The 26,747-nt window shown below is 36.5% G+C and overlaps 1 protein-coding gene across 2 annotated transcripts; it reads right to left on the reverse strand.

Annotated features, from left to right (window-relative positions):
- Positions 1 to 1,302: 1,302 nt before the first annotated feature.
- Positions 1,303 to 24,905, reverse strand: gopc (golgi-associated PDZ and coiled-coil motif containing). 2 transcript variants are annotated; one of them, XM_052098140.1, is made up of 9 exons: positions 24,455 to 24,905; positions 18,349 to 18,513; positions 14,750 to 14,773; positions 14,189 to 14,364; positions 13,641 to 13,806; positions 9,887 to 9,982; positions 9,602 to 9,766; positions 5,951 to 6,125; positions 1,303 to 5,632 (listed from the first exon to the last, which is right to left on the reverse strand). In XM_052098140.1, the coding sequence occupies exons 1-9, from the start codon at positions 24,734 to 24,736 to the stop codon at positions 5,514 to 5,516; spliced, it is 1,368 nt and encodes a 455-aa protein (XP_051954100.1). In that variant the 5' UTR covers positions 24,737 to 24,905; the 3' UTR covers positions 1,303 to 5,513. The 2 variants fall into 2 exon arrangements, with proteins under 2 accessions (XP_051954100.1, XP_051954101.1); XM_052098141.1 differs by lacking the exon at positions 14,750 to 14,773.
- Between the last annotated feature and the right edge of the window lie 1,842 nt (positions 24,906 to 26,747).

Genomic DNA, 26,747 nt, shown 5'->3' on the forward strand with positions numbered 1-26,747 from the left:
CTTTGTCACCGCCATTTTTTTCTTCTACTGACGGTCACAAATTTTGCGGCAAGTGACGTCACTGAAACCCGCAGGCTGTGGCCTTTAAAAAATTTTTTTTACAGAGAGTAGTGCTAGCTGACACAAACTCAGGTGTAATATTTCATTTAATATATTTCATTTATATTTTTCGGGGAATAGGTACATTTCTTTCTGCTTTTCATTTAAGTGAAATGTTGAGTCGATTACAACGCCTTTAAAAAGCGAATCTTAAAATAACTTGGTTATGAATATTAATAAAGTCAGTGTAGCGTGCAGTCACTTGTCCTAATTAATATTCATGATTGTAGGACTCGTTAATACCGATTGTCAACTGTTTCGCACCCATTTACCAACTTCTCCCCTTCAGCCAGTCTGTTTGGCATAGTCTCTGGCAAATGTCACGTTATGTAAATCATTAATGATTCATAGCACTATTCTGGTTTGTTCTGGGCACTGCTGCGTTGTCATCTCTCTGTGTGCACATAAAGTCCAGGAATGACCTTTTTCTCCATCTACATATAAGCTGACAGAATGTTTTTTATTATTGATAAACATATTTCTGAGTGGATTTAAACTAAATGGAGTGTGTTGGGCCATGCAATGTAAGTGAATGGTGACTAGAACTTTGATGGTCCAAAAAAGCATACAAAGGCAGAATAAAAGTAATCCATATGACTCTCCACTTTCACTTCCACATGCTTGTGTTTTTGGGCAATTCACATTCTTCGTGCATATTGCCACCTACTGGTCAGGGCTGGTCAAATGTGGAGATTTATAGTAAAAAAAGGACTTAAATATTGATCTGTTTTCACCCACAACACTTATATTGGATTTAACCACACAAGTCAAATGAATGTTTTATGCTGCCTTTATAGGCTTTTTGGAACTTTAAAGTTCTAACCCCCATTCACTTTGTATGTACATTGTATGGACCAACACAGCTGAGATATTCTTCTAAAAATAATGTTTCGGTTTACGGTTCCTTAAAAAAGAAAAAAAAGATATATATATATATATATATATATATATATATATATATATATATATATATATATATGTCATGAAAATGTATTAAAAAAATCTTACAAAATCATGGAAATGTCAGTGAAGTTACATTTACATTTATGCATTTGGCAGACGCTTTTATCCAAAGCGACTTACAGTGCACTTATTACAGGGACAATCCCCCCGGTGCAACCTGGAGTTAAGTGCCTTGCTCAAGGACACAATGGTGGTGGCTGTGGGGATCAAACCAGCAACCTTCTGCTTTAGTTTAGTGCTTTTATTTACATTCTTTGCAATGGGACCTAAAAACAACCAGTACATTATTCAAAAGTTCTTTAGTTTTCCACAGAACAGAGAGTCATTCAAATTTAAGACAAAATGATTAATTTTAACATTTGATACAACTTAAATGGCTGTTTGAATTTCTGTTTGCAGGTCATACTGCCCCCTCAAGTTTGTAAGATATACTGCATCATTTATTAGATTCAATTTGTCAAAAGTTGCTTCACTGTTTAAAAATGCCCTTTTATCAACCCCCCATCAAATCAGCAATACTCTGGGCAAGTAAATTTGTTTATTTAAACATTTAATGTCCTGCATTAACTACATGTGGAACATTCACAAATCTCCTGTTTCAGAAACACATTTCTTATGACACTAGAAAAAAAAGAAAAGAAAAAGGAAATGGGCAAAAAGATGGATATATTTGACCTGCAGCTCAAAGTTGCATCTGTGCTGTGCCATACACTGGCAGTGTGGGAAGCACAACTGGTGCCTTGCAGGCGCACAGCACACCCAAATAATCACCACCCTGATGAACTAATCAGTAACAAGAACATAAAAGTAACAACAATAGTTCACTGAACCAGCCCACATACTGATAAGAGAAGACCATATGGCCAAATGAGTTGATTGTCCCAACTGCCCTCATCTACTTAAAAAACATATGTGAAGACAACAGTGGGGTGATAAATAACAGACTAACAGCGTGATTGTGAATAATTTACGTATATTTTATATAGCACTTAAGCATGTTTTGGGAAGGTTTGTTTTGCTATACAGCCCATATCTTTAATTTAAATATAGTATTCAGTGTACAGACAGTCAGATTAGTGCATATGACTCAAGGTGTTATCATATAATGAACACCTTTCGGAAAAGACCTTGAGACGCAGTCCAAGATGCTATTGAGAAATATATGTTCCACAGTATGGGAGTAAAGGGAATTGTTAAATAAATTAATGGCAAGAAAGCAACACTGATGATTATAGAAACCTATACAGTAATGATTACAATTCACAGATTTTAGGCACTAGCCATGATAATAGGGAAGAGGTTTGTTAAAATCCTCTAAAGCTCGTAAAACAATGCTTGTACCCTTTAGTTTTTCTTCGTAAAACATAAGAAGTAAATTAGCTTGATTAAATACATTTAAATGTATGTTGCTGTCTAAAAATGCAAGTACATTTAACCCCTAACTAGATAATATCGTAATCTCTTCCAAAGACACTTAATACAGTTGGTTCCTTGGCACTGTCTATATGGACACTGTTCAGCATAGAAGTTCAAAATACTCTTCTGAAGATATGTAAGGGTGAATGTCATAAAAAAGTGAAGAATTATTGAAGTCATATCTCACCCTAAAATCTAAATAAAACAGGAAATGATATTTCACATAAAGAAATTGAAATAAAATTTTAGGATCAATCCGATTTTTGTTGTTGCATTGTGACATTATTTAATGATAATTAAAGGTGCTGCATCAATTTATTCATGGAAAGGTTTGCAAAAAATTTTACTACTCCCTGAAAGTTATTAATGAAATAAGTGTCATGAGATATCTCACCGGTTTCTCTGACAGCTCTAGACTCTGTAAACAGCAAACATAAATGTGTCCGCAGGCCGCAGACAATGACGCTTTCTGACCGTCAATCATTTTGTGCATTCTTATAGTATGGTAGTTGTAGTTGCAACAAATTATTGAGGCATAGTGCCATTTTTATGCCATGTTGCTCATAACAGTTGTCAGTTGAGGGCACTATTTTGCTGTTGTTTTTGACAACGGTTCCTGCTCGTGTCAGTCTCAGTAAAGCTAATTTGGTATCTTTGGAGTGCGGGGTTTTGGATAAAGGCTTGTGGAAATTCTAGAACGGCTAAATTAGCTTTCAGCACCTTTAAAGGAGTGGTCTGGACAATACACAATAAAAGTGAATGGGGCCAGTCTATAAACATCAAAATACTCACCGTTTCATAAGTATAGCCAAAATATGTAAACATCAATCACGTTGACGTGATTTTAGAGTGATAAAATCGCTTACTAACCTTATTGGTGTAAAGCTTCAACCCAATAAAACAACTTTGTTGCCATGGCAACGCAAAGCCATAAACTCTGCGAACGATTTTAGCCCTCTAAAGTCACGTTAACAAGTATAATGCTAACTATTTGCGGCTATAATTTTGAAACTATGTGTACTTTAAATGTTTATGGACTGAAGCACTCACTTCCATATTAGGTGCAAAAAAATATCCACAAATTTAAGCACGCATTTCCCCAATTGTCAGCTGCATAATGTATTGCAAAACAAAAATCATTATGTAATGTAAAAAATACTTATCTACTTTTGACACTGTTAAGTAAGTATACATCAAGGTAGTATTTGTGGTACTGGATATAAATTATGCTGATTATTTTACAGTACGTATACTTTCAGTACTCTTCAGTATACTCAGTACTTACCCAAGAAAGTACTGAGTAATTTTAAGTAATTACATGTCCTTAATATGGGTTAAGGTTAGGTTTAGTACCTAGCAATTACTGTAGTTGCTGTAATTATATAGTACAAAAATGTAGAACAGTATCATAAAATAAAGTGCTACCGAAATCACTGTGTCAGGACAGGATTATTTTCATTATTGTATTACAGTAATAAGACGGAGTTCAGAATATGGGGACAAATGTGCTTAATTGTCTTGAAAATAATGTAAAAATAAATGCACAAAATCTTAGGAGACCTAAACCGGCTTCATTTTCTTTATGCAAAATATTATTTCTTATATTATTATTTGTTTTAGAGTGTAATATGACGTGGACAATTCTTCTTGAGATTTGTTCATAACTCTTTAAAGTTCAATCTAGATTATTCATCTCTTCTATCAACTACATTGCACCCGGAAAACTGTTGATTTTTGTTTTAGGACTGATAAGTGAAGAATTCAGAAAAATAAAAAAGGCATATGGATGTTGACCTAATGATTGACCTAACTGTTAAACAGGAAGTAACATTATCCTGTTTACCTTTGCTTTAGAGGATGGCTAAGCAGCATCGACTCACACAAGCCTAAAACGGAGATGTCAAAAACTAGTGATGTTTTATATGAACACACATTGAGTGAACAGTAATTCATTGCTATATCAATCTACTTTAGTATTACGAGAGACGTCTGAACCCTACATTTCAGTTCAAATTCAGCTGAACTACAGAGGGCCATTAGAGGAACAGTTCACTGAAAAAATGAAAATTCTGTCATTTACTGCCCATCATGTTGTTCTAAACCCATGACTGTCACAGAACCCATGTTCTGTGGAAGAAGGAAGTCATACATGATTTGGAACAACAAGAGGGTAACTAATTAGTACAGAATTCTCATTTTGGGATGAACTATCCAATTAAATGCACAGAAAGGTTACACAAAAGAGGAAGTTATACCATATACATTACTGGTCAAAACTTTTGAAACACTTGACTGAAATGTTTCTCATGATCTTAAAAAATCTTTTGATCTTAAGGCGTGTGTTTATATGTTTGAAATAGACAAAAATATAATTGTGCCACCATATTAACTTATTTCATTAGAAAACAAAAAGTTAATAAAATTATAACTATTTTTTATAATTATAATTATTGGACCAAATAATAAAGAAAAGCAGCCAATAAGTGCCCAACATAGATGGGAACTCCTTCAATACTGTTAGAGAAAATGTCAAGAGTATGTTTGCAAATTCTAGGCAAATGGTGACTACTTTGAAGAGGCAATAATATAACATCGTTTTGATTTATTTTCGATTTTGTTTAGTCACAACATAATTTCCATAGTTTTGACTTCACTATTATTCTAGAATGTGAAAAAAATCAATTTATATTAAAGAAAAAGTGTTTCAAAACTTTTGACCGGTAGTATAAGCCTTATTAAACACATCACATTACTCATCTTGTTAGCTCTTAAATTTTCCCCCTTAAGTGTTTCTTTGCAACTAAACCGAGATGACGTGAATTTGCAGACAATCCTTTGTAGTGGCTGAGTATCAATAAGTCCTCTCAGTGTTTCTCAGTGGTTCGGTCCATGTCAAGTAGACGTCAACGCAGTCTATTCTCCATACGGCATAAAACAAGAAGAATTCCATGTTAAATATTATACAGTACATGTGGCGTTTTAATCTCTTTCTCCTATCCATCTTCACGTCTGATGCTCCTCTACCTTCTGCAGATCTAAGGGGAACTGTCGGTAGACTCTGCTGTCTTAGAGGTCTTGTCCTCTGAAGAGCTCTCGCTGGACAAGGCTGTATCTCCATTCTCTGTTCTATTACTTGCTAAGTGCTTCTCCACAGCTGTAGGGGGAGAAGAAATGCATCGTCAGAGTAGAGTCAGTCTCACTGAAGTTAATATGAAATGAAAATAGAAAGGAATCAAATAAGACCCTATTTTAATACATGTTCCTGGTCTTATCGCGAACCATTAATTGCTGCACATTAGTGCACGGGGAAAAAAAGACAAATTTTCACAACCCAAAATTCCCAATGGACACAATCAAGTCATGGACAATGTTAATACCAGGTGTACAAGGTGCAAGTACACTAAGCATTTAGGGTTGTTTTTGATTAACTGTTATATTTGGCCTACGGAAATCAACTTGTTCAAACACTTGCCTTGTAGTGAAGCGGGGTCAGCAGTGCCATTGCTGTGACTGGCTCTTGATTCCTCCTCTAATTCGTCCAGATATAGGCGATAACGGTGACCACTGTCATCTTCATATTCCACGTTCTCATCATCAGAATCCACCTCTGGAGCCACATAAACCACTTCAAACTCAATTTCCCCCCTCTGCAGAGAAAAAAAACCCAACTCTATGAGTGTCTGGATGTGTGAGACTATGTACGCGTGTCAGTTCTGTTTGAATTGCAAGGTAAATATAACCTTCGCTCCCCCGAGATCTGTAATTCCCCGCTTTTCACTTCTGTTATATGCTGTATCTATCATAATTCGCCTAACCTTCATGTTGATCCACACCTACTTGACTTTCTTTCTTCCATAAAACACAAATGGAGAAGTTAGGGAGTGTGGCAGGGTGTGCAAGAGACACAGTAGGTGTGGCATCAGGCCTCTGAGAGCTGTTTTATTTGAAATAAAACAACATATAAAGTCCAAAAAGGGGGAAGTGAAGTGTTCATATGGGAAAGTGTACAAACAGAAGGGGCAATCTGGCACTCTTGTGGTGAATGGGGGCTCAGTACAGGTTGGGGAGTGTCCAAAGGAATGGTCCAGGAAGTCAGCAGGGTCTGGAATTCGCATGCTTTCTCGTCCTAGGTTCTCAGCACGAGAGGTGCGGCTTGTCCAGCGGCTCATGCTACGGCAGGCCACGGCATGTGAGGGGAAGGGCTGCCCAGCATCCTAGCCCATCAGCCGCAACCCCCTGCGGTCATTCCCGACAACACATCTAACTTGCGCTGACACACAACCCACTCCGTTCCTGGATATGCGAGGACGCCAGTGGTGCATGCACTTTTGGAGATAGAAGCTGGCTCCCTGAGGAGAGGCAAGCGCTACGTTTTAATGGCAGTGGTGATGAGGCTAGATTCACCTCAGGTGCGCCTCATAATCCACTGCCAAATGAGGCTTATTCCCTCCTCTGTCCAGCCCATTCCAATTGTGAGCCTGGCTGAAAAACGGCCTTTAGGAGGCAAGTCGACAATGACGAGAGGGAGGAGCATGTCATCCCACCAAAGTACTGACTGGTGCTGTCAAAACACCAAAAGTTCAGTAGTCGGTACTGATCCCAGTAAAATTTCAAGATTCTTGATACCATTGTCGATACCACAGCAAAAATATTTCTATGGTATTTCGCTATTGAACACACTCCTTTAGCCTATTTAAAATGTTACATTTCAATGTAAATAATAATTTAAAACAAATGCATGTGTCCTTCAAGTGTTTCTCAATGAAGTATGCATTGCTAAAGTGTTTTAAAGTAGGGCCTAAATCCTGAGTTTTGCATTTTATTAAATTGTTTAGAATTCCATGTTTTAAAATTTGATTTAACTTCATCATCAATATAGTGTTAACTTCATCATCATTAATATAATTAATTCCTAAAACTTTTAACCAGTGAAAATAGAACAATTACTTTTCAACATACCATTGTAACCTTTATTTAGTACAACAGCACTCTTGCTTGCTATATATTACCTAATTTTTATTATTATTTTATTATAATTAATAGTAATAATAATTCAATTATTATTCATCATTATCATTTTTATTATTACAGTGAATATTACATTTTACAACACAGTTGTAATATTTTTATGTCGCAATATCTTCAATTTCAGGCATCTAGCTTTTATTTTGATGTGAGCTTTTATTTTGACATGTTTTTTTTATGGAAGCTTCACTACTTCTGACGGATGAACAGTTCATTACACACTGCACAGTGTGATCATTAAAGTGCAAACACAGTGATTTAATTCTATGAATATACAGTTTGCATGCACTGCGGATAAGTGTTTTGCTTTGTCATCCCAGATAAAATGATTCTGTGGAGTTTGGAGTTATGAGCAGTCTCCTTCACACATTCACTTTTAAGCATGCAGCTCATGTATGCCATTTAACAGTAACAGTACGACATGTCACAATTTTAATTTGAGCAATTTTGTATACCAAATTATGTCAAATTTGTGTGAGCATTTGGAGCAGTCGTTTGTCAGTCAGGCAGCGTGCAGGTATTAAATTGAGTAGGTGTTCTGTACTACCAGTACTGCAAAAAACTGGTATCGTGACTACCGTAATTTCCGGACTATTGAGCGCACCTGAATATAAGCCGCACCCACTGATTTTTAAATAAAATATTATTTTGAACATAAATAAGCCGCACCTGTCTATAAGCCGCAGGTGCCTACCGGTACATTGAAAAAAATGAACTTTACTCAGGCTTTAACGAAACACGGCTTGTAACAAAAATAAATAGGCTTTAACGAAACACGGTGTGGCAGCGGGCGTGGTCAAGCGCCCGTCCGGGAGAGAAAGCGGTAAGGGCGCTTACACCTGAGCTAAATTATGTGTAACACCGGTGTCTAATTTCAGTAAGCGTGGGGAGAGCGGCATAAAAGGCAGCAGCCACAGAGCTGAGAGAGTGACACACGTCAGTCTAGTGTTGGCGCATAGAAGAATTGAGAAACTTTATAAAATTGATTGTAAACATGGCTGTGGCCATTAAAAGCCTTACCTGGAACGTCAAGTGCCCTGCTGAAAACTGTCACACTGGTGCCCGTGTGACAGTTTTCCCAAGGACACGTGAAGCAGGGCACTTGAAATTAGACACCGGTGTTAGACATAATTTAGCGCAGGTGTAAGCGCCTTACAGCTTTTCTCTCCGGACGGGCGCTTGACCACGCCCCCGCTGCCACACACGGCTTGTAATAAAACATTTGCAGTAAATAGTAGCCTACCAAGAAAGTAATTGGTCACTATCTTCCTCGTCCTGGGCACTCGAAGTCATCTCCTTCGGTGTTGGAGTTGAATAGCCTCAGATTTTGTCTTTTTGCACTGAGTCAATTCCTCACGCTGCTGTTTCCAACGTCTTATCATCGACTCATTAAGACCAAGCTCCAGTGCAGCAGCTCTATTTCCTTTTCCAATAGCCAGATCAATCGCCTTCAACTTGAAAGCAGCATCATACGCGTTTCTCCATGTCTTTGCCATGGTGAGGGTGACAAAATTACTACCGTAATCAGAATGATGGGAAGTTTGAGCGTGCTCGATTTAATCTAAACAGTAGGCTAAACAAAAAAATTGTTTGACCTTAACCCGTTCGGCAATTTCATAGGTCTAATGAACGCTTCTCGCCGCCAAAAAACTGAGCACGTCACAGAATATTTTTCTTTTATTTTTTTTTTTATAAAATTTGAAAGCGGGAAAAATCCATATATTAGCCGCGTCATTGTATAAGCCGCGAGGTTCAATGCGTGGGAAAAAAGTTGCGGCTTATAGTCCGGAAATTACGGTACATTTTTTATTTTAGTACCGACTTGGTACCGAAGTACCAGTACTTTTGACATCACTATTAGAAACGTCTTTTGTGTTCCAGAAAACAGCAAGCCGATCATTATTTTTGGGTGAACTATCCCTTTAAAGGGGGATGTTCTTTTCAAATTGCTTCCATTTATACTTCATTTATACTGGGTGGTTCGCTGCAGGTGTGAGAATGTGATTTAAAAAAGCTTGATGCGACAGCCCCCTCACTGAGCAGCAAACTAAACCGAGTGTCTGTTTGAGCTCAGTGTGTGTATGTGTGTCTCTCTCACCTGCTGTGAGAGAATGGTGACAGCCTCTTTGTGCTTTGCATCTCTCAGGTTGATGTTGTTGACGGCTAAGATTGCGTCTCCCACATGCAGACCTCCGCAGCGCTCTGCAGGCTGGGTAGGGTGGATCTCAGAGATGAGGATGGGAACTCCGTGCTCTTTACCGCCCTGCATTTTTACAGGAACACACACATCAAATCAGGATTTTGAGCTTGGAGCCCACCGCGAGTCATCCATTATGATAAAAAAATGCCTAATTTAGAGTATACAGGAAAAGGTTGAACTTACAGTGATGGAGATGCCAAGGCCCTCATGGTCTTCTTTGGCTAGAACCACTTTGCGTATAGGGCCGACTCCTTGAGTCTTTTTCAAAGAATCTGTATCCTGGAGAGGTAGATGCACAGAGAAACACCAGGCATGTAATTCTCTTGGCTATGGACCTTATTCACAGCAGCACCATTTTAATTTTTACGGGAATGAAACGAGGCGTTGAGGAATAGACTTATAGTCTCTTTAATGGGTTGAACTGTTGTTTAAATTGTTTTGGATTGTTCTGCTGAAAAATAAATGCTGAAATAAAAAACATCTTTCTAAAAATAAATCTGTAGACAAGAGTTGTGGAAAATTAGATGTGATTTAGGAACTTTATACTAGATATGGGATTCTTTAGGCACCTCAAATTTTTTACTTATTTATTATTCTTATGCGCAAAGGCAAAACATTGTAACTATAACATTTTGACCAACTATAACCAGGTTTTAAGAAAATTGTAGTAATTACAATATCCACACTCAATACTATTAAAAAAACACTCAATACAATTAAATTAAATAATTTAAAGCAAGATTCCAGGTTCAATACAAGTTAAGCTCAATTTACAGCATTTGTGGCATAATATTGATCATCACAAAAATTTATTTTAACTTGCCCCTCCTTTTCTTTAAAAGAAGCAAAAATCTGGGTTACTGATGGAAGAAAATCAAAGCCAATTTTTTAACATTAAAATACTCACTTTTTCAATAGTTCATCCACAAGACAAACAATATGCGTGCAAACATGATTCTAGTGTGATAAAATCATTTACTAATCTTTTCTGTGTAAAGTTATAGCCAATTTTATAACTTTGTTGCCATGACGTTTTAATGTCAACAAACTCTACAACCCTAAAACGACTGTAAAAATGTAAATATAAACAACTTTACAGCTCAAATAATACATGCGTTTTAACAGAAGAACTAATGTAATGCTTTTATAAAATTATGAGTTTAAAGTTTCTTCATTTAAACCCTCCAAAGCCCATTATCTTCCAATGTAAGTGCCTTTGCTTTTTAAAGAAAAGGAAGGATGACTATAAATTAATTTGTGGTAATCAACATTAAGCCACAAATGCTGTCGATGAGCTTAACTTGTATTGAACCTAAAATATTCCTTTAATGAAAAACTGATAATATTAAAATAATTTTGATATGTTTAAATCATTGGCAAGCATTGGAAATCATTTTTATTTAATAGTATTCAATTATTAATTAGAATTCATCTATCCCAAGTCCGTCTTTCATGTTGTTTGTTGACATGCATTGCATTGCCATGCGTGTGAGTTTGGGAATGAATTCCGGGATCGTAGTTTCAGTCGGGATGAATAGAATGAAACTAAACTAAAATGCCTTTTCTTAACTCCAAATCTAACTATAATAAAAATGATCTCCTATTTATTTCAGTTTTAATTTAGTTTTGGGCAAAGTTGGACACTTTTGGAAATTGTACATTTATTAGAACTTTTGATTATGATCCAAACACACATAACCTGACATTACACCTTTGAAGAACGCTTAGGATGTCTTCTACCTTAGACAAAAGCAAAAATTAAGAAATTCTTAATACTGAAAAGTAGAACTTTTGAAGACTTTATTTTGACCAAATAACAGAGGAAAAATTATTCTCTAGAAAATATCTATAAAGTATTTAGTATAATTTTTTTATATTTTGTAACACTTTTACATCATAAATCATTATGTAACAGTAAGCCAATTTTTGCTCCACCCCCTCGTTTTCCAGCTATTTCAAATTGTCCTGGCCGTTCGCCCAATTGGAACCAAACCAGTGCAGAAAGATCCTCTGGAGTCCCAATATTAATAATTATAAAAAAAACATTTTTCATCATTGCAAAGGTATGCTAAAACATATGTAGGGAACCTGGCCACTTTTACTAAAACGGTTGTAACTCTTGAACGGAATGAGATTTTATCACCAAATTTGGTACACAACAATGTGTATCTTTGCCTCTTGGTGGAACTATAATAATATAAAAAAACCTAACATGTCTCTAACTATGGAAACTTTTGGTTGAAATTTAGCATGCCGTGTCTTTGTCCAAGATGCCACTAAGTTCCATGTGGACAGTCGTATATCAAGGAAAAAATGGCAGCCATCGACCAATCAACTTTTAGCAGCTATTTGAACTTGTCATAGGCCATTCACCCGATCGGAACCAAATCAGCACAGAAAGGTTCTCTGGAGTCCCAATCTCAATGATTATAAAAATGTTCTATGCACCGTTGCAACAGTATGCCAAAACGTACAAAGTGGGGGTGGCCACTTTTTCTTAAATGGTTAGAACTGTTGAACAGAATGATATGATATCACCAAATTTAAAACACTTATGTAAGAGGTCAATCTGAGAAAAGAAAATTGGGTACCTCTGCCTCTTGGTGGTACTGTGACAGTCAGAAATGTCAAAAATACAATTTCTCTGTGCTACTTAACCTGATGTTTCTGAAAATTAAGGCACTTTATCATAGCATAAAAAAATAGATTTTTCCCAAAAATGACAATTCTCTTATTATTTACTTGCCTTCATGCCATCCCAGAGGTGTTTGACTTTCTTCTGCTGAAAACAAACAAATATATTATACGAATTTCTCGGCTCTGTAGGTCCATACAACACGAGTCAACAGGGCCCAAAGCTTCTTTTTTTTAGAAGGTCTAAAAAGCACATAAAGGCAACAAAGTAATCCTTAAGTAGTTTAATTCATGTCTCCTGAAGAAATCTATTCTGTTTTGGGTGATAACAGACCAAAATTTAGCTCCTTTTTCCAATTTAAAACTTGCAATTGCAGTTTACATGAAAGATTGCCAATGAGACTGCTGATGTCAAGATTTACAGTAAAAAAGGATGCTACCTTTATGTGCTTTTTGGAGTTTCAAGGTTTTGTACCATGATGACTTGCATTGTATGGAACTACAGAGCAGAGGTATTCTTCTAAAAATCATACTTTGTGTTCTGCAGAAGATAGTCAGACACATCTGGGATGACATCAGTGAGTAAATTATAAGAGAACTTTCATTTTTGGGTGAACTGTCCCTTTAATTGTTTACTTCCTAAAGATTAGTTCAGAAATGATTTAGAATCATCTAAGGAAATGTGTATGGATACAATGGGGATCAAGTTTAAATGTCTTTTGTCACTTTATCCATATTCAACCTATGTTATAAAATTTACAACATTTACAATCCAAATTAAACACAATAATGCAAATAGATAGCAGAAACAACACGACTGCCCTGAGAAATGTAATGATGTTAGACATTTTAAAAGATACCAGTAAATGCTTCTGCTTTGGCAGTCATGAAAAATACTAAAACTAAAATAAAAAAGAACTAAACTGAAACTGAGAAAACAAAAAATAAACTGAAACTAACAGACAAACTGTGAAAATGAACGAAAACTAATTTGGAATGACAGATTGATATAAAATAGAAATAAAAAATAAATAAAAAACTATAACAACACCAGAAACCAGAATCATTATGCATCGGTGAATAGATTTTCTTCTCCCACCCCTAATTTATACATCTTTATACAGCACATGCCATTGAAGAGACTGTAAGTGTGTCCCATACAGCCTCGTTTTCATTCACGTCAAAAATCTAAAATGGCACTGCTGTGTATAAGGTCTATTCTCGGTTTACTCTTATCTTCCTTGAAATCACTAAACTAGCTCACTTTCAGTTGACAACAAAGATATCATGAATTTGTGCTTACATGCCCCACAGGTGATGGCAAGGGCTTCTTGGCATCATTGCGCCCCCTGCAAGCTCGGATGACTGTTTTATGGCGATGCAGGTGAATCTCAGCTTCAAGTTGGTTCCATAGTTTGTCATGAGCTGGTCCTTTCATGTCTCTCCCCAGTAACTGGATCTGCTGCACCCTGAAGAAAACGACAACAGCATTCAAGCTTTAAAGTGAAACCACCTCAGAAAAAATGATTGTTTTCCAAACACCTGAACACTCCCCCAGTCTTATCTTGGTTAGACAAACAGATAGTCCCTTCCCAAACTCACACCGTTGGTTAAGTCAATGTTGCTGTCTGCTTGATCGGGACACTCAAAGAAACAGCAATGTTTTGAAGTGTTATGGCGCTACAATATTTACACTTTTTGGGGAAATCAACCTACGAATGGATTACATATAATTGTCTCTACATATTAAAGTGGGGGTAAAAGTAGTTTTAAAATAAAACAAATTACACACTTCAGCTATAACCAATGGCAGAAGCGTGAAAATTATCAGAAGCTTTAATTTTCGCTTACCTCCCAGCCAGCTCCTTGTCCAGGTACTTGGCTGCCAGTCTGGCTCCATACACTTCTGCCTGTAGTACCGCGATGTGCCTGCGGAGGGCCTCGTTTTCTTTCTTGAGCATCTTGACCTCTGCCTCTAACTTTACCTCCTTTACCTTTTCTTTTTTACTGGCCTCCAATTCCTTCTCCTGTGAAGCACACAAAGACAATAGGTGAGCGGTTACACAGCCAGACTTCTTGCGGTGTGTGTGGGACTTATGAACGTCTATATTGTTGACTAAGCAAAGTAAGACAACTGGGGTAAGTATGAGGTCCCAGAAGAGTCATTTACTGGAAAACAAGACAAAAGTTTTGCTAATTTTTTTAATGGCATCTCTGCATTTGTTACAAACCACAAATCCTGTAGTAAAAACAAATCTAGCAGTTAATCTAGCACACAAAGAACATACTGTAAATCAGCTTATATAATGTTAAAGTAGACAGCAGAAGCATTAAGAGAAAAATTAGATAAGCAGAAAAAAAAGAGTGGAGTTAGACTAGCCACGCACAGACACAAAACGATGGAAAACTTACCATCTCCTCCACTGAGGGAACAGGCTTAAGGTTGAGAAGAGAAACAGAGGGTCAAAGGTTAGAGTGGCAGTGTTAAACAGGAAGGCATATTTAGCATCATCAGTCTTTACTTCAGCAACGTTAAATCAGGAAGACAGCACAGGTCCGACCTAACCAGAGCCCAGTTAGTACAGATTACAACTGATCATTAGTGATGTCCGATTCTTGAACGAAACGTTCTTTTGAGCCGCTTCTCTGCAAGAAACCGGCCGAGCCGGTTCACTAAATCCAACTGAATCGAACTTTAGTTCTGGGTTGATGACGCAAAACGCACAGCTGGAGTACTTGTACTGGCTACATAGCACGTTGAACTGTCCAACTCTAAAAGAAACGAATGAGAGGATTACGCTTTTTGATATGGCATTGGTGACAGTAACCGACTAAAACATACATAATAAAACATACATTTTTTTTTAATTATTTGAAAAATATTTGCAAATGAAAGTCTCGAGAATTGAGTATGCATTTTTACTCGATGAAGTTAATAGTATAGTTTTCTAGTTGTGTTTGTATGTGATGGACATTTGAAAGAAATCTGAATTTCATTAACTTGTGTCAGCAACAACATACTAAAATGTTACTAAATGCAGACAACTAGAAACCTGAGTCCTGAGACCGAGTTTGAAATGAATGAGTTGGACTCATTCAGGCTAGGTGGCTCTTATGAGTTACTAGAACATTTAATGACTCAAAGGACCTATTTGAAATGAATGAATCAAACCTACAGGCAGAATCGAAAGTCATCTTTTCAGTCGTGTCTGACTCAAAAAGAACCAGAAATACCGGTCCAAATAACTGTGAGCTGCTGATACTTAGCATGCATGCACTGGGGACGTGAACGAGCCTGGGGTGAAACGTAAGTTACTATAATAAAACAAACATACTAAAAATATGCTTGTGACTAGTTTTATTAAAGGCAATTTTATAAAACATGCAAAACTTTAAGTCAAGAGATGTAAATGAATTTTACTATTGTTCAATGCGCATGCAGTTAATATTTTATAAATAGTTTTATGCTGAATCACGGTTTCTGGTGAGTTGATTAAGACTAGTTTATTCTCTTTACAGTACATGCTTTAGACATAAAACGTATCCGTGTTTTGTGCATCAGTGTCTGTATTCAATGCTTTAGGTGTAAAACTTTAATGTAGAAAACTTATCCAAGAGATAATCAATATTTGTCAGTGTAGAACATTCGACACACATGATCACAAAATGAAACACTGATGACAATAAACACCCTTATTATTATTATAACTTACTTAAATACAAGGTAAGAATCAGCCATATTTGTCCACAAATGGCTTTATTTGAATGTTTCAAATGTTTTATTTGAATACCATGACAGCCCTTCTAATTAGTGGACTTGGCCAATCTAGCCACACCCACTGACTAGACGGCTGAATAAACAGCTATGTAATCTCTGCAGACATACAGTATAAGTCAGTCTGTCATAAGTGTGCCCTCGGCTACTCTAAGTCATGGCACTTTGAAGTGACGAAGTCTAGGAGCAACGACATATCGGCCACAGGTGCTTACAGAATGGGACAGCCGAATGTTGAAGTGTGCTGAAGCCTAAAGGGCATAAACACTGTCTGTATTCAGCGTCAAAACTCACTGCAGAGTTCCAAACATCCTCCAAAAGCAACAAAACCAACCAATTTGTGAGCTTCGTAAATGGCTTAGCATGGGCATCAGACTAAGATGACTGTGCTAAATGAACATACAATGAAGTATTGGCTGGACCATGACACTCTTGGACTCTGGAGGTGTGGAAACACTTTCAAGAGTGAAGAATCATGTTTACCCATCTGAGAGTCTCATGGGAAAGTCTCGCTTTGGAAGATGCCAGAAAAATGCTATGAATGAATAGTGCCAGAGGAATAATGGTGTGCAAAGGCAAAATGAAGTAATTACACATTTTGTCAAAATTAAGTAGTGACCAAAATCAGGTCTCTTAGTCCCTATTAACAACGTACATTAACATGTGTTGCATATCCGAGTAAGTATTTGGATATTCTTTAGCTGGATTGCATTTACACCTTGCACTAAATTGTATCTTCACAGTGATTGGATAGATCCGACCAAAGTTGCATGAGCAAAATGGAAAACACTACTTACATTTTATATCAGAGGCTGTGACAACTGAAAATTCTGTCTTTTAGTGAATTAAAAAATAAACAAACATTGAGGTATAATTAAAATGCTTTCTTTACTTTAACAGTCAGGGGTTTCCCTTCATTGAACATTCTTTGGCAATTGCAAATGTAATGATATTCATCTCGCTTCTAAGTTTTGTAAGTGCCAAATATGCTTCTTATCTGAAACGCACAACATATATATACAGTATATATAATAAGTGCATTACCATGTGTGAATGTACAACACATTTGCCTGGACATGTCTTTTTTATCATTTTCAATGTTTTGCCTTTGTAGGGCAAGATAGTAGTCTAGGTTTTTAATTGGTTTCCACTAAGTCCCATGTTCGAATGTATGGAAATCTAAAACTACGGTGCATACTGACCATCTAGACCATTATACGCTTGGTGGTTTGTTTGGCAAAGACCTTAACATTATAATAGTCCTATGTACAAAACAAGTTTCTAGTTTGTCAAGAAAAGGTTTGTTGGGATGGGGGGTGGAAGAACTTGATAAACCTGTTCTCAAGCCCACTCAAAACCAACTAGCTATGGTCAAGCTAGTCTTAACTCTTTCCCCGCCAGCGTTTTTAAAAAAAAGTTGCCAGCCACCGCCAGGGTTTTTGACGATTTTCGCTAAACTTTAATGGCCCGCAGAATATTTTCTTCCATGAATATATGAAGATGCTATATATCTGAGCCTCTGCTTTTAGGCAAAAAAAACAATTTTATTTTATCTTCATTTGTTCTTTTTTTATTGTGACTTGAACAGAGGTAGGTTTTGTTTCAGACAAAAAGCTGAGAAAAAGGCATGTTTATGTCTGATATTTTGAGCTTCTCAATACTCCACTTCTTCATGTTTGAGACGATCGCAGTCTGTTTCTTTGATCAAAGAGTTGCGTACTCTTTCAAAACATGCGCAGGGGTCTTCCTTACCGTATAACACCTAAAACACGGAAACCCGGAAAATTCCGTGTTTGGCGGGGAAAGAGTTAATGACCAAAAATCACTGTCAGGTCCCAGTTGCACCTCAATGGAAGCAATTCCCTCTAGCAAGTAGGTTCCCACCAACATCCAGTGGAATGCCTTTCTCAATTCTACTTTAATGTGGAATGAGATGTGCAGATTTCAGGTGTCCACATACTTTCGGCTAAATAACGTAACATTTTGAAAAGAATGTTTCATCTTTAACTTTGGAAATTTTGACCAGGGATGCCCAAACTTTTGCATGCCACTGTAACAAAGATAAACCCTAATCTATGTACCAAAACATAGTAGCCTTTCTGTCTAATGCCTATATTGGCAGCATCTTAACAAATAGGGCTCCTTACATGAAGCTAATTTGCTGCTAAGCAAAAAATTAAATACTGTGTTTTATTAAATAATAAAACACACTTCAGGAAAGAGTTGTTGTGCTCACCATCCTGTCCTTGATGGAGTCAGAGTCCACTGTCTGGCCGGCTTTGGCTTGGAGTTTGAGCTGTATGGCATGGAGCTGCAGAAGCTGTTCGTGAACCACCTCCTCCACGACGGCCTTCTCTGCCTGCACATCTGTCAGCTCTGACCGCAGGTCTACCAGCTGAGCCTGAAGCACACACATACACACAGAGTATTAAAAACTGGGCACCCATGAATCATACTCAAAATGAGATTCAGTGCCAAGTCAAACAGTGTCTATGTATGATCTCAGCATTACACCATATTATTAAGTATTGCATCATCTTTTGCCCTCTCTAGAAGCAAGTCAGATCATGGAAAATGAAGACGACGGCTGATTGTCAGTGTTCAGTTAAATACAAATATCTAATTCTAGAATTTTTTCATTTTATGGATTTTCAAAGAGTAGACAACACTTTATAGCAGTTAAGAAACACTGCTTAAATGAGGAAATGGTGTCCGTGTCATGGCCTTGTAGTCATCAAGGTGTAGTGTTTGGATGCTTAGATGGTGGTTCAGATTGTTGTTTTTCCTTTTACAGGGCCGTGCCTATCCAACAAAAATTTAAACCCTTGTTTTAATGCAATGGTTGGTTGACAGGTGAGTTTCCGGTCATTTCCTGTTGTCTGGGAAACACGAGAATACATCACATTGCAAAACAACTGATCACCTGAGACGGATGGTAAAGATAAGAGTAAATGAGGTCATGTATTTGATGCTTATTACATCACATAAAACGATAATAAGCTTTTGCTTGAAAAACATGTTCTCAGCTGACACATTAGTGAATAATGAGAGCCCATCCCCATCTGATGGCCCCGCCATTAGAAAGCAGCTCAGCCCTCCTGTATCTCAGCCTCCTAAGTAATGTAGCTGCAACATAGACAGAAATAAAGTCCTCTCATAAGAAAATCAATCATTTATTTATGTGCCTGGCTTCTGTTGGATAGCCAAGGTTAGCTGAAGAACTCTCATATTCAGCAGTAACACAGCAGAGGTTTTCTTTTATCCATTGTTGTACTGAAACTAGAGAAGCAAGTGGTGAATCTGAACCCAGCCGCCCCTTGAAATACTTAAAATTCTGTCTGCAGTCTCTCTCAATAGGATCTGACACAATCTACTTAACAATGCAAGTGAACAAGTCAGTTTACTTTGTAACTTTATTCTACAGGCAAAAATGAATATCTCCTCCTTGGATTAAAACCTTAACTGGATCTAGTGACTTAAAACTGAGATACCTCTAGTTAATTCAGTGTGCGGGAGGTAGCTTATAACCAGAAAAAAAAGACATTTGGGTGGGTATTTTGGATTTTACCTCTCAGAAAATAAAATCTAAATTGACCCTATTTGCATAATGAACATTCCTGGTTTTATTGTGCATGATTCACCAGTGCAAGTCATTCCAAAAGAAAAAAACTTTGGTGTCATAATATTTCATCAGAATGTAATTGCTTGCTTGGTCTCTGAAACCATTTTCTTTTTGTCTGATGTCACCAAGGCCACTTAAATTTTAGCCAACGTGAGCCGACTTTGTTTCAATTCCTTCAAAAAGGAATTACCTGCATATTCTGGTATAATGCCTTGGCCTAAATTTATATATATATATATATATATCCTTTCACTCTGAAATATTTCACATTATGGAAGTTAAAAGGGTTGCAAATGTTGTTTCATGCCGTCTTGAAGTAATGATGGTTGACTTACCAACCAAAAAAACCTCACAACTGTGTTACCATGTTTTTTGGATATGGTACCATGATAATACCAAGCGTTTTGGGCTTGTTCCATGTTCATACTAGTATCAATATTTATATGTCAACAGATTTCAATATTTGGCCATTTTGCAATCATCACAAAAACAGAACTGTTAACGTGTCCTTGTGTCAGTTCCAAAATCTGCCAATAGATTTGTCAATTGATAGTAAACAATTTCTGTTTTCAAGGTTATCCCAGGTGTGTATGACTTTCTTTCTTCACCAGAACACATTTGAAGAAAATTAGAAAAACATTTTAGCTCAGTAGTTCCTTTAAATGCAAGTGGATGGTGATATGAATTTTTAAGCTCCAAAAAGAACAGTTAGTCATCATTAGTTAGGTCTGCTGGAACTGAAAATACTTCTCTTATTCTTTAACCCTGCTTTAAATTGAATACCATCTATGCTAATTTTATTCTATTTCTTTCCCTGTATAATCCTTGTCTGTTACATGGACTCAGGATGGAGTTCACCAATATTACCTGCCATAAGCTTCCAGCCGGACTGCTGGAATGATACCTATATCAACTTGATCATTTTTAAACTACACAGAAAATGAATTAACCATTAACAAAAGCCTTCATCAGCCAAAATCAATGCATCTACTTTTATTTCCTCAGTTAATTTGGGATGACTTCAAGGACTTTAACAATAAAACTTATAGTCCATATAAAATCATTTAGTTTAATCACAACACTTACTTAGTTTAACCAATAATAGTTCTAAACATAAATAACTAATATTAGCATTACATTAATTCATTCTTTTTCTGTTATAGCATCATTTAATGTATAGCTGCTGCAAAACAACGCCTGTTGTGAAAATGACTTAAACGTCATCCATACAACTCCAGCTGTTAAATTAATGTCTTCTAAAGTGACATGATCACTTTTGGTGGGAAAAAAGATACATATCCAAGTACTTTTTTTTAACTCAAAATAATAGTTTCCGGTTGGCAGCGGCATGCATGTGTGACGTTATCGTGTTGGCATGTGAGACACACAAAACTGAGGCATGTGTGACACACATGGAAGAGCAGCGCTGTTTACAAGTAATGATTTAGAGTTAAAAATTATGATATCGGGATGGTGAGTAGAAACATTTTCATTTTATGCTCATGTTTGAGCATATTTGATCAAATATTTTAGGTTATGTGCTCGTTTCACATACATTTTATATGCATCTGATTTGTTCAATTGTATTATGTATATCGGCCATCCAGTTCTCTAAATATCATTACCGGCCAATGGAAAACTCATGTCGATCAACCAGTTAATACCAAGGCACTCTTTTAAGCATTTTGGAGTATGTGACCACATTTACATGCACTTAAGAAAACAGTTTATCCAAGGGTTTTTGCAGAAAGTGACATCCTGAAACATCATGTAAATTAGAATGCTGATTTCCTGTTGCCTTTTAAGGGATTAAGAGAAAGCGGTTTAACACAATTAGGTTTCCTTCACCCAAAGAACGCGGCTTAATGTGGCCATATAAACGCATAAGCGGCATACAGATTGGTTTGAAGAGTGCGCAAGGGTGGAACAGACCAGGATAACAAACATCATAGGATGGAGCACAAGTCAACACAGTGGAAGGATTTCAACACTTCTGGAAATCACAAACACTATAAACTATACACATTTATACAAACAAAAGTAAAATATTGACTGTCCCTCACGTTCGCACATGCGCTCGTATGTTGGGAAAATCCCTAGGTTTTACGTACACCACTAGGCCTACTGCATCGCAATTCAGCTGCAGGTTGTGATAGGATGTGAAGGAAACAAACACAGCAACAACTCTGGAATATCTGGAAATAAAGAGAAGCAACGGAGAATAAAATAGCAAAGTCCTTCTCGGATCCCATGTTTGTTATTTACATGAGCGTTGGAAGGAAACTATGTTGCTTTACAGAGCTGTGAACCTGTTGAATTTTATTGACTCAAATCAAGTGATTCCTCCATGGCAAGAAAGATTTATTTCCCTAGTGGAAGATAATACTACCTTTTAAAATGGACAATGAGCCATTAACAGATTTGAAAAGTGGTGGGAAAAGCGGATTACTCAAACTAGTCTTCAGAGAGGCCTGAAACTGCAAACACAGCCAGGATGCCAATTATCCAGATTATACAGACAAATCACAGGACTCATTGGAACCTTAGGTGCTACATCAACAATACTTAGTTCAGATTTGACCTGGTACATAAATGTCCATGTTTCACTGTTAAGTAAATTTAAATTTTAGCCTTTTGGCCACTTAGTGAACTCAACATTTTACAAGTAGGTGTGTTACCAAAGGACTCAAACCTATAACCTTGGCATTGCTAGCACACCACCCTACCAGTTGAGATGAAGAATTTAAATCAGTGATCCTGCAGTTTAAATCCACATTTCTATAGGGACCTTTTATGTGATAAATTATAGGGTGTATTTACACTTGGTCATTTCATGTGTTTTAACTGATCGTATTGCTATCTGATTAGATTTGCACATTCCTTTACACTAGGCCAGATTGTGTCTCCGCCAAACAGATACAAATCTGATCCTCAATTCCCGCACAATATTCAAATAAAACAGAGTTCACTTTCGTGATAATGTTAAAGCTTGGCAGCGAATCTAAAAGATATTACTTGATTTCAAGTGACTCTGCGTGCATGTGTGTGCAGTGTATTTTTCCCCTCTGGGCTTGTCTTAGGTAAGATATGTACATGCATTTCAGCTGCGCTCATTGTCAGTTGTCAGTTTATTTAGTGATCTGATCTGCATCAAATACATTTTATAATTAATAATTCCTTAAATTGTTATTATTTACTGCGCGATGCGAGCCCTCTGCAAATACTCGGTAACAGCTGTTATGTTTCACATTGTCCCTATGCTGGCATATGGCTGTTTGTGCAGAATGAACATCAAGATTTTCTGTATATACACTTGACCAAGTTTTGTCTAGAATGCAGCTCGATCCACCTCTGTAGGTGGAGTGATCGGATTTATAACCATCTCGTATTAGAGGGCATTGACACTTGGTCATTTCATGATCATATAGCCATCCAATCAGCAAAAAATGCATTAAGTGGGTGTAAAAACCCCCATAGTCAAATAACACAGGAATGACCAATATCTGGCCGTAACTAGTTTAGCAGGTTTAACAAGCTTATATACCCTTGGCTTCTAGTTTTCTGGCTACATCAAGGTTTGCATGCTGATTCTTTGCCCATAACATTCCAAGTATTATTTGCAGTGGACTCAGGAAATTGCACACTTAAGGACTGCTACCAAACTGGCCATTTTTGATGTATGTGCCATCTACTGTAAATGCAGTCATCTGTCCTTTTAATTACAAAGTCCAAAGAAGGAAGATAGAAAGAATGAAGTAAGAGTCAAGTGCATGGATATGTGCATTCATTTCTATAAACGCTTGCATTGTATATCAGATACAGCCTACAGAAATGTGGATATTTTTGCAATAGTCTGTTCCTCAAAAGCTGCAGGTGAATGTAGCATTTTGAATCCACCTAATCTCATTCTCGAGCAAAAAACGACCATGCTTTAAAGATCACTGGTTTGCATTCTGCCACAGATTTACATTTAGTCTTTAAGCAGAAGCTTATATCCAAAGCAACAGATATAAAGTTGAAATCTTCCTATTTAGTAGTTATAAAGCCTTATATTGCTCAAAAGCACGGCACTGTCAAATAATTCCATCAAAATAATTTGGTGTAATAGTCACACACAGCTTCTCAGTTTGATGCATGGACAACGAAAGGTAAATGCACTCAACCAAAAATGCACAGTTTGCTATAATCAATATATGTTAAATATGTAAACAGCATAAAGTAGGTTTTAAAAGCTGCATTAGGCTAACATACCTTTATAGAACCACATAGGGCAACACAATTCAAAACTTCAAAATATGCCCCGTTTAACATAATTTACCCATACATAATGTTATAAACATAACCCTAAACTAAAAAAGCACAGTGGTGCAGTGATGGAGTCTGATGAAAATACCACGATACTGAATAAAATGCAATATTCATGCGTCATGGTAAATGCATGGTACTATAAGGTACTGAAAAGTATATCATGGTAAACACCTGTCCAAAAAACATGGTGGTATATTTTTGTTAGCGTAGTTAGGTAGGTAGTTTAAAATCCATCCATGTTAATGCATAGATTAACTATTTTACAGTAGTATGAAAATTATCCATTTAGCTTTAAACATTCAAAACATGATGGTGCCTTTAAATGAACAGTTAAAAGAACAACATCTTAAACTCTGTCTGATCTAGAGTCTCCAGACTTTAAAGAACAAAAAGAAGATCGTTTTCATCTCACCTCAAGTTTGTGGTTGAGCTGAAAGATGGTTTGGGATTTATGACACAGCTGAGCAAAACATGAACTGAGGCTGGTCATCTTTTGACGGCCCTCATATGTGATGTCAGCCTGATCGGGGTCTATTTCTCCCAGCAACAGATCCACATCCACAAATGCCTTATCAAACTCTTTCTCCAAAACATCTAGCCATCGGAACATGGACATGCCGGAGCCGGCACCCGCAGCAGGACCAGCGGAGAGGCCCGAACCTGGAGACAGAGCACCGCCAGCGGCCGCAGACATGTTCAACCCCAACACGGATACAGGAAGAACACACAAATTACTCTATTTTACTCTTTCTCCCGGAGAGACCACTTGGCTGTGAAAAGTTGTGTAAATAAATGGCTTCTAAACGGATAGTTTTGAAACGGGGTTTTCCGAGCACGCATCTGACAAGGAAGTCCAAAATCAAATAAAAGTCAATCACGTGGATTGATTAGTACAGTCTGCCACACGAAGAGGCCTGTCAATAAGGAAAGCAGTCGATAGACGAGCGAATCGATTCGGGAAGACCTCCTTGCAGTAAATTTGCTAAATAGGAATTTACAGCAGATATTTGTTTTCACCACATTAGCCAAGATGTCAACCTTTCTTTTGTAATACATTTCTTATTAATTTATGGAAGATTTATTTTTCTTTATCCATAACATTATTTATTTCTCATTTAATTGCAATATTACCATAGGACAGTAAAGTTCTGTAAAAATTGTAAAGCAAAAAAAATAAAAAATATAGCAAATTAAGATTTATTTGTTATTTTTTTCTTTTCTTTTGATACCCCTGAACATTGTTTCTTGTTTTTCCTTTATTTTATTCTGTTTTTATTGTACATTGAACATGCTTGATGTCTAAGAAAAATTGAATTTTCAGCAGATAGATTGTTTGTGCCATAATATCAATAACGTTTTAGCTGTTTTATTGATTGTTGAACAATACAATTTATTACTGTATAGGAAGATAGAAATATATATATATATTAGCCTAAATTGTAGTTAAAGAAATAAATTAATTAAATCAATAATAATACATTATTTATTGTTGTATCAAAACATTAGCATTAAATACAAATAAATGTAAACACATTTTATGAAACAAATTCTTTATATTTTTATTTATAGTTATATAAATAATGTATTTATTTTGTTATTAAATTATTATAAATATAAATGCATGAATTAATGGATGAAAGAAAGAATATAACACTCAGTATGAGTGCTGTTGCCATGAAAATATTTAAATATTGGGGTTGGGGAAAGAAATTAAATATTTGAGAGAAAAAAATGCCTTAAATTATATTGTCTAAATGTTGAATACATTTGTTGAAAGCTTTATTCAACTCCAGTGCACAAACAATACAACAAGACAGAGATAATAATACAAAAATAGAATGAATATAAAAGGTGAATAAAAAATATAAATATATATAGAAATACACAATAAGACCAAAAAAATATATATAGGGCTTTCACATTGTTAACTTATATAAATATTTGATTATCATATTTCAGTTATCATACTCAAAAGTTTTGACTCCTGCAGAAGTTAACAAGAACGAGAAGTGTAAAGTTAAACAAATATTCTGGGTTCAATACAAGTTCAGCTCAACAACACCATTTGTGGCATAATATTGATTACCACCAAATTCATTTGGACTTTTCCCTCCTTTTCTTTAAAAAAAAGCAAACATCTAGGTTCCAGTGGGGCACCTACAACGGAAGTGAATGGGTCAAATTTTTGAACGCTAAAATACTCACTGTTTTAAAAGCATAGCCACAAGACATAAACAATATGCATGCTAACACGATTTTAGTGTGATAAAATCACTTACTGACCTTTTCTGTGTAACGTTATAGACAATTTTCTATTCTGTTGCCATGATGATGTAATGTCAACATACCCTGAAACCCTAAATAACTTTAAAAATGACCATTTAAACAACTACTACAGTTTAAATAATGCCACATGCACAATTTGCCACATTTGCTTCCATTTTAAGAGCCTCGCTGTAACCTTGATGTCTGATTTTTTAAAAGAAAACGAGGGATTATTAAAAAAACATTTTTGTGGCAATCAGCATTATCTTAGGGGCAGTGGTGGCTCAGCAGTTGAGGCTCTGGGTTACTGACCAGAAGGTTGGGGTTTCAAGCCCCAGCACCACCAAGATGCCACTGTTTGGCCCTTGAGCAAGGCCCTTAACCCTATCGGCTCCAGGGGTGCTATATCATGGCTGATGCTGCACTCTGACCCCAGCTTA

This window comes from Xyrauchen texanus, chromosome 30, assembly GCF_025860055.1.
Source record: "Xyrauchen texanus isolate HMW12.3.18 chromosome 30, RBS_HiC_50CHRs, whole genome shotgun sequence".
NCBI lineage: Eukaryota > Metazoa > Chordata > Actinopteri > Cypriniformes > Catostomidae > Xyrauchen > Xyrauchen texanus.

What these genes read in the sequence shown, in the direction of transcription:
- gopc (XM_052098140.1), bottom strand. Translation starts at nt 24,736, where the DNA reads ATGTCTGCGGCCGCTGGCGGTGCTCTGTCTCCAGGTTCGGGCCTCTCC. An exon ending in TGCCATCACCTGTGGGGCAT is followed by an intron (nt 9,983 to 13,640) that starts GTAAGCACAAAT and finishes CTACCTCTCCAG; the next exon opens with GATACAGATTCTTTGAAAAA. An exon ending in TGACCCCGCTTCACTACAAG is followed by an intron (nt 5,633 to 5,950) that starts GCAAGTGTTTGA and finishes CTCCCCCTACAG; the next exon opens with CTGTGGAGAAGCACTTAGCA.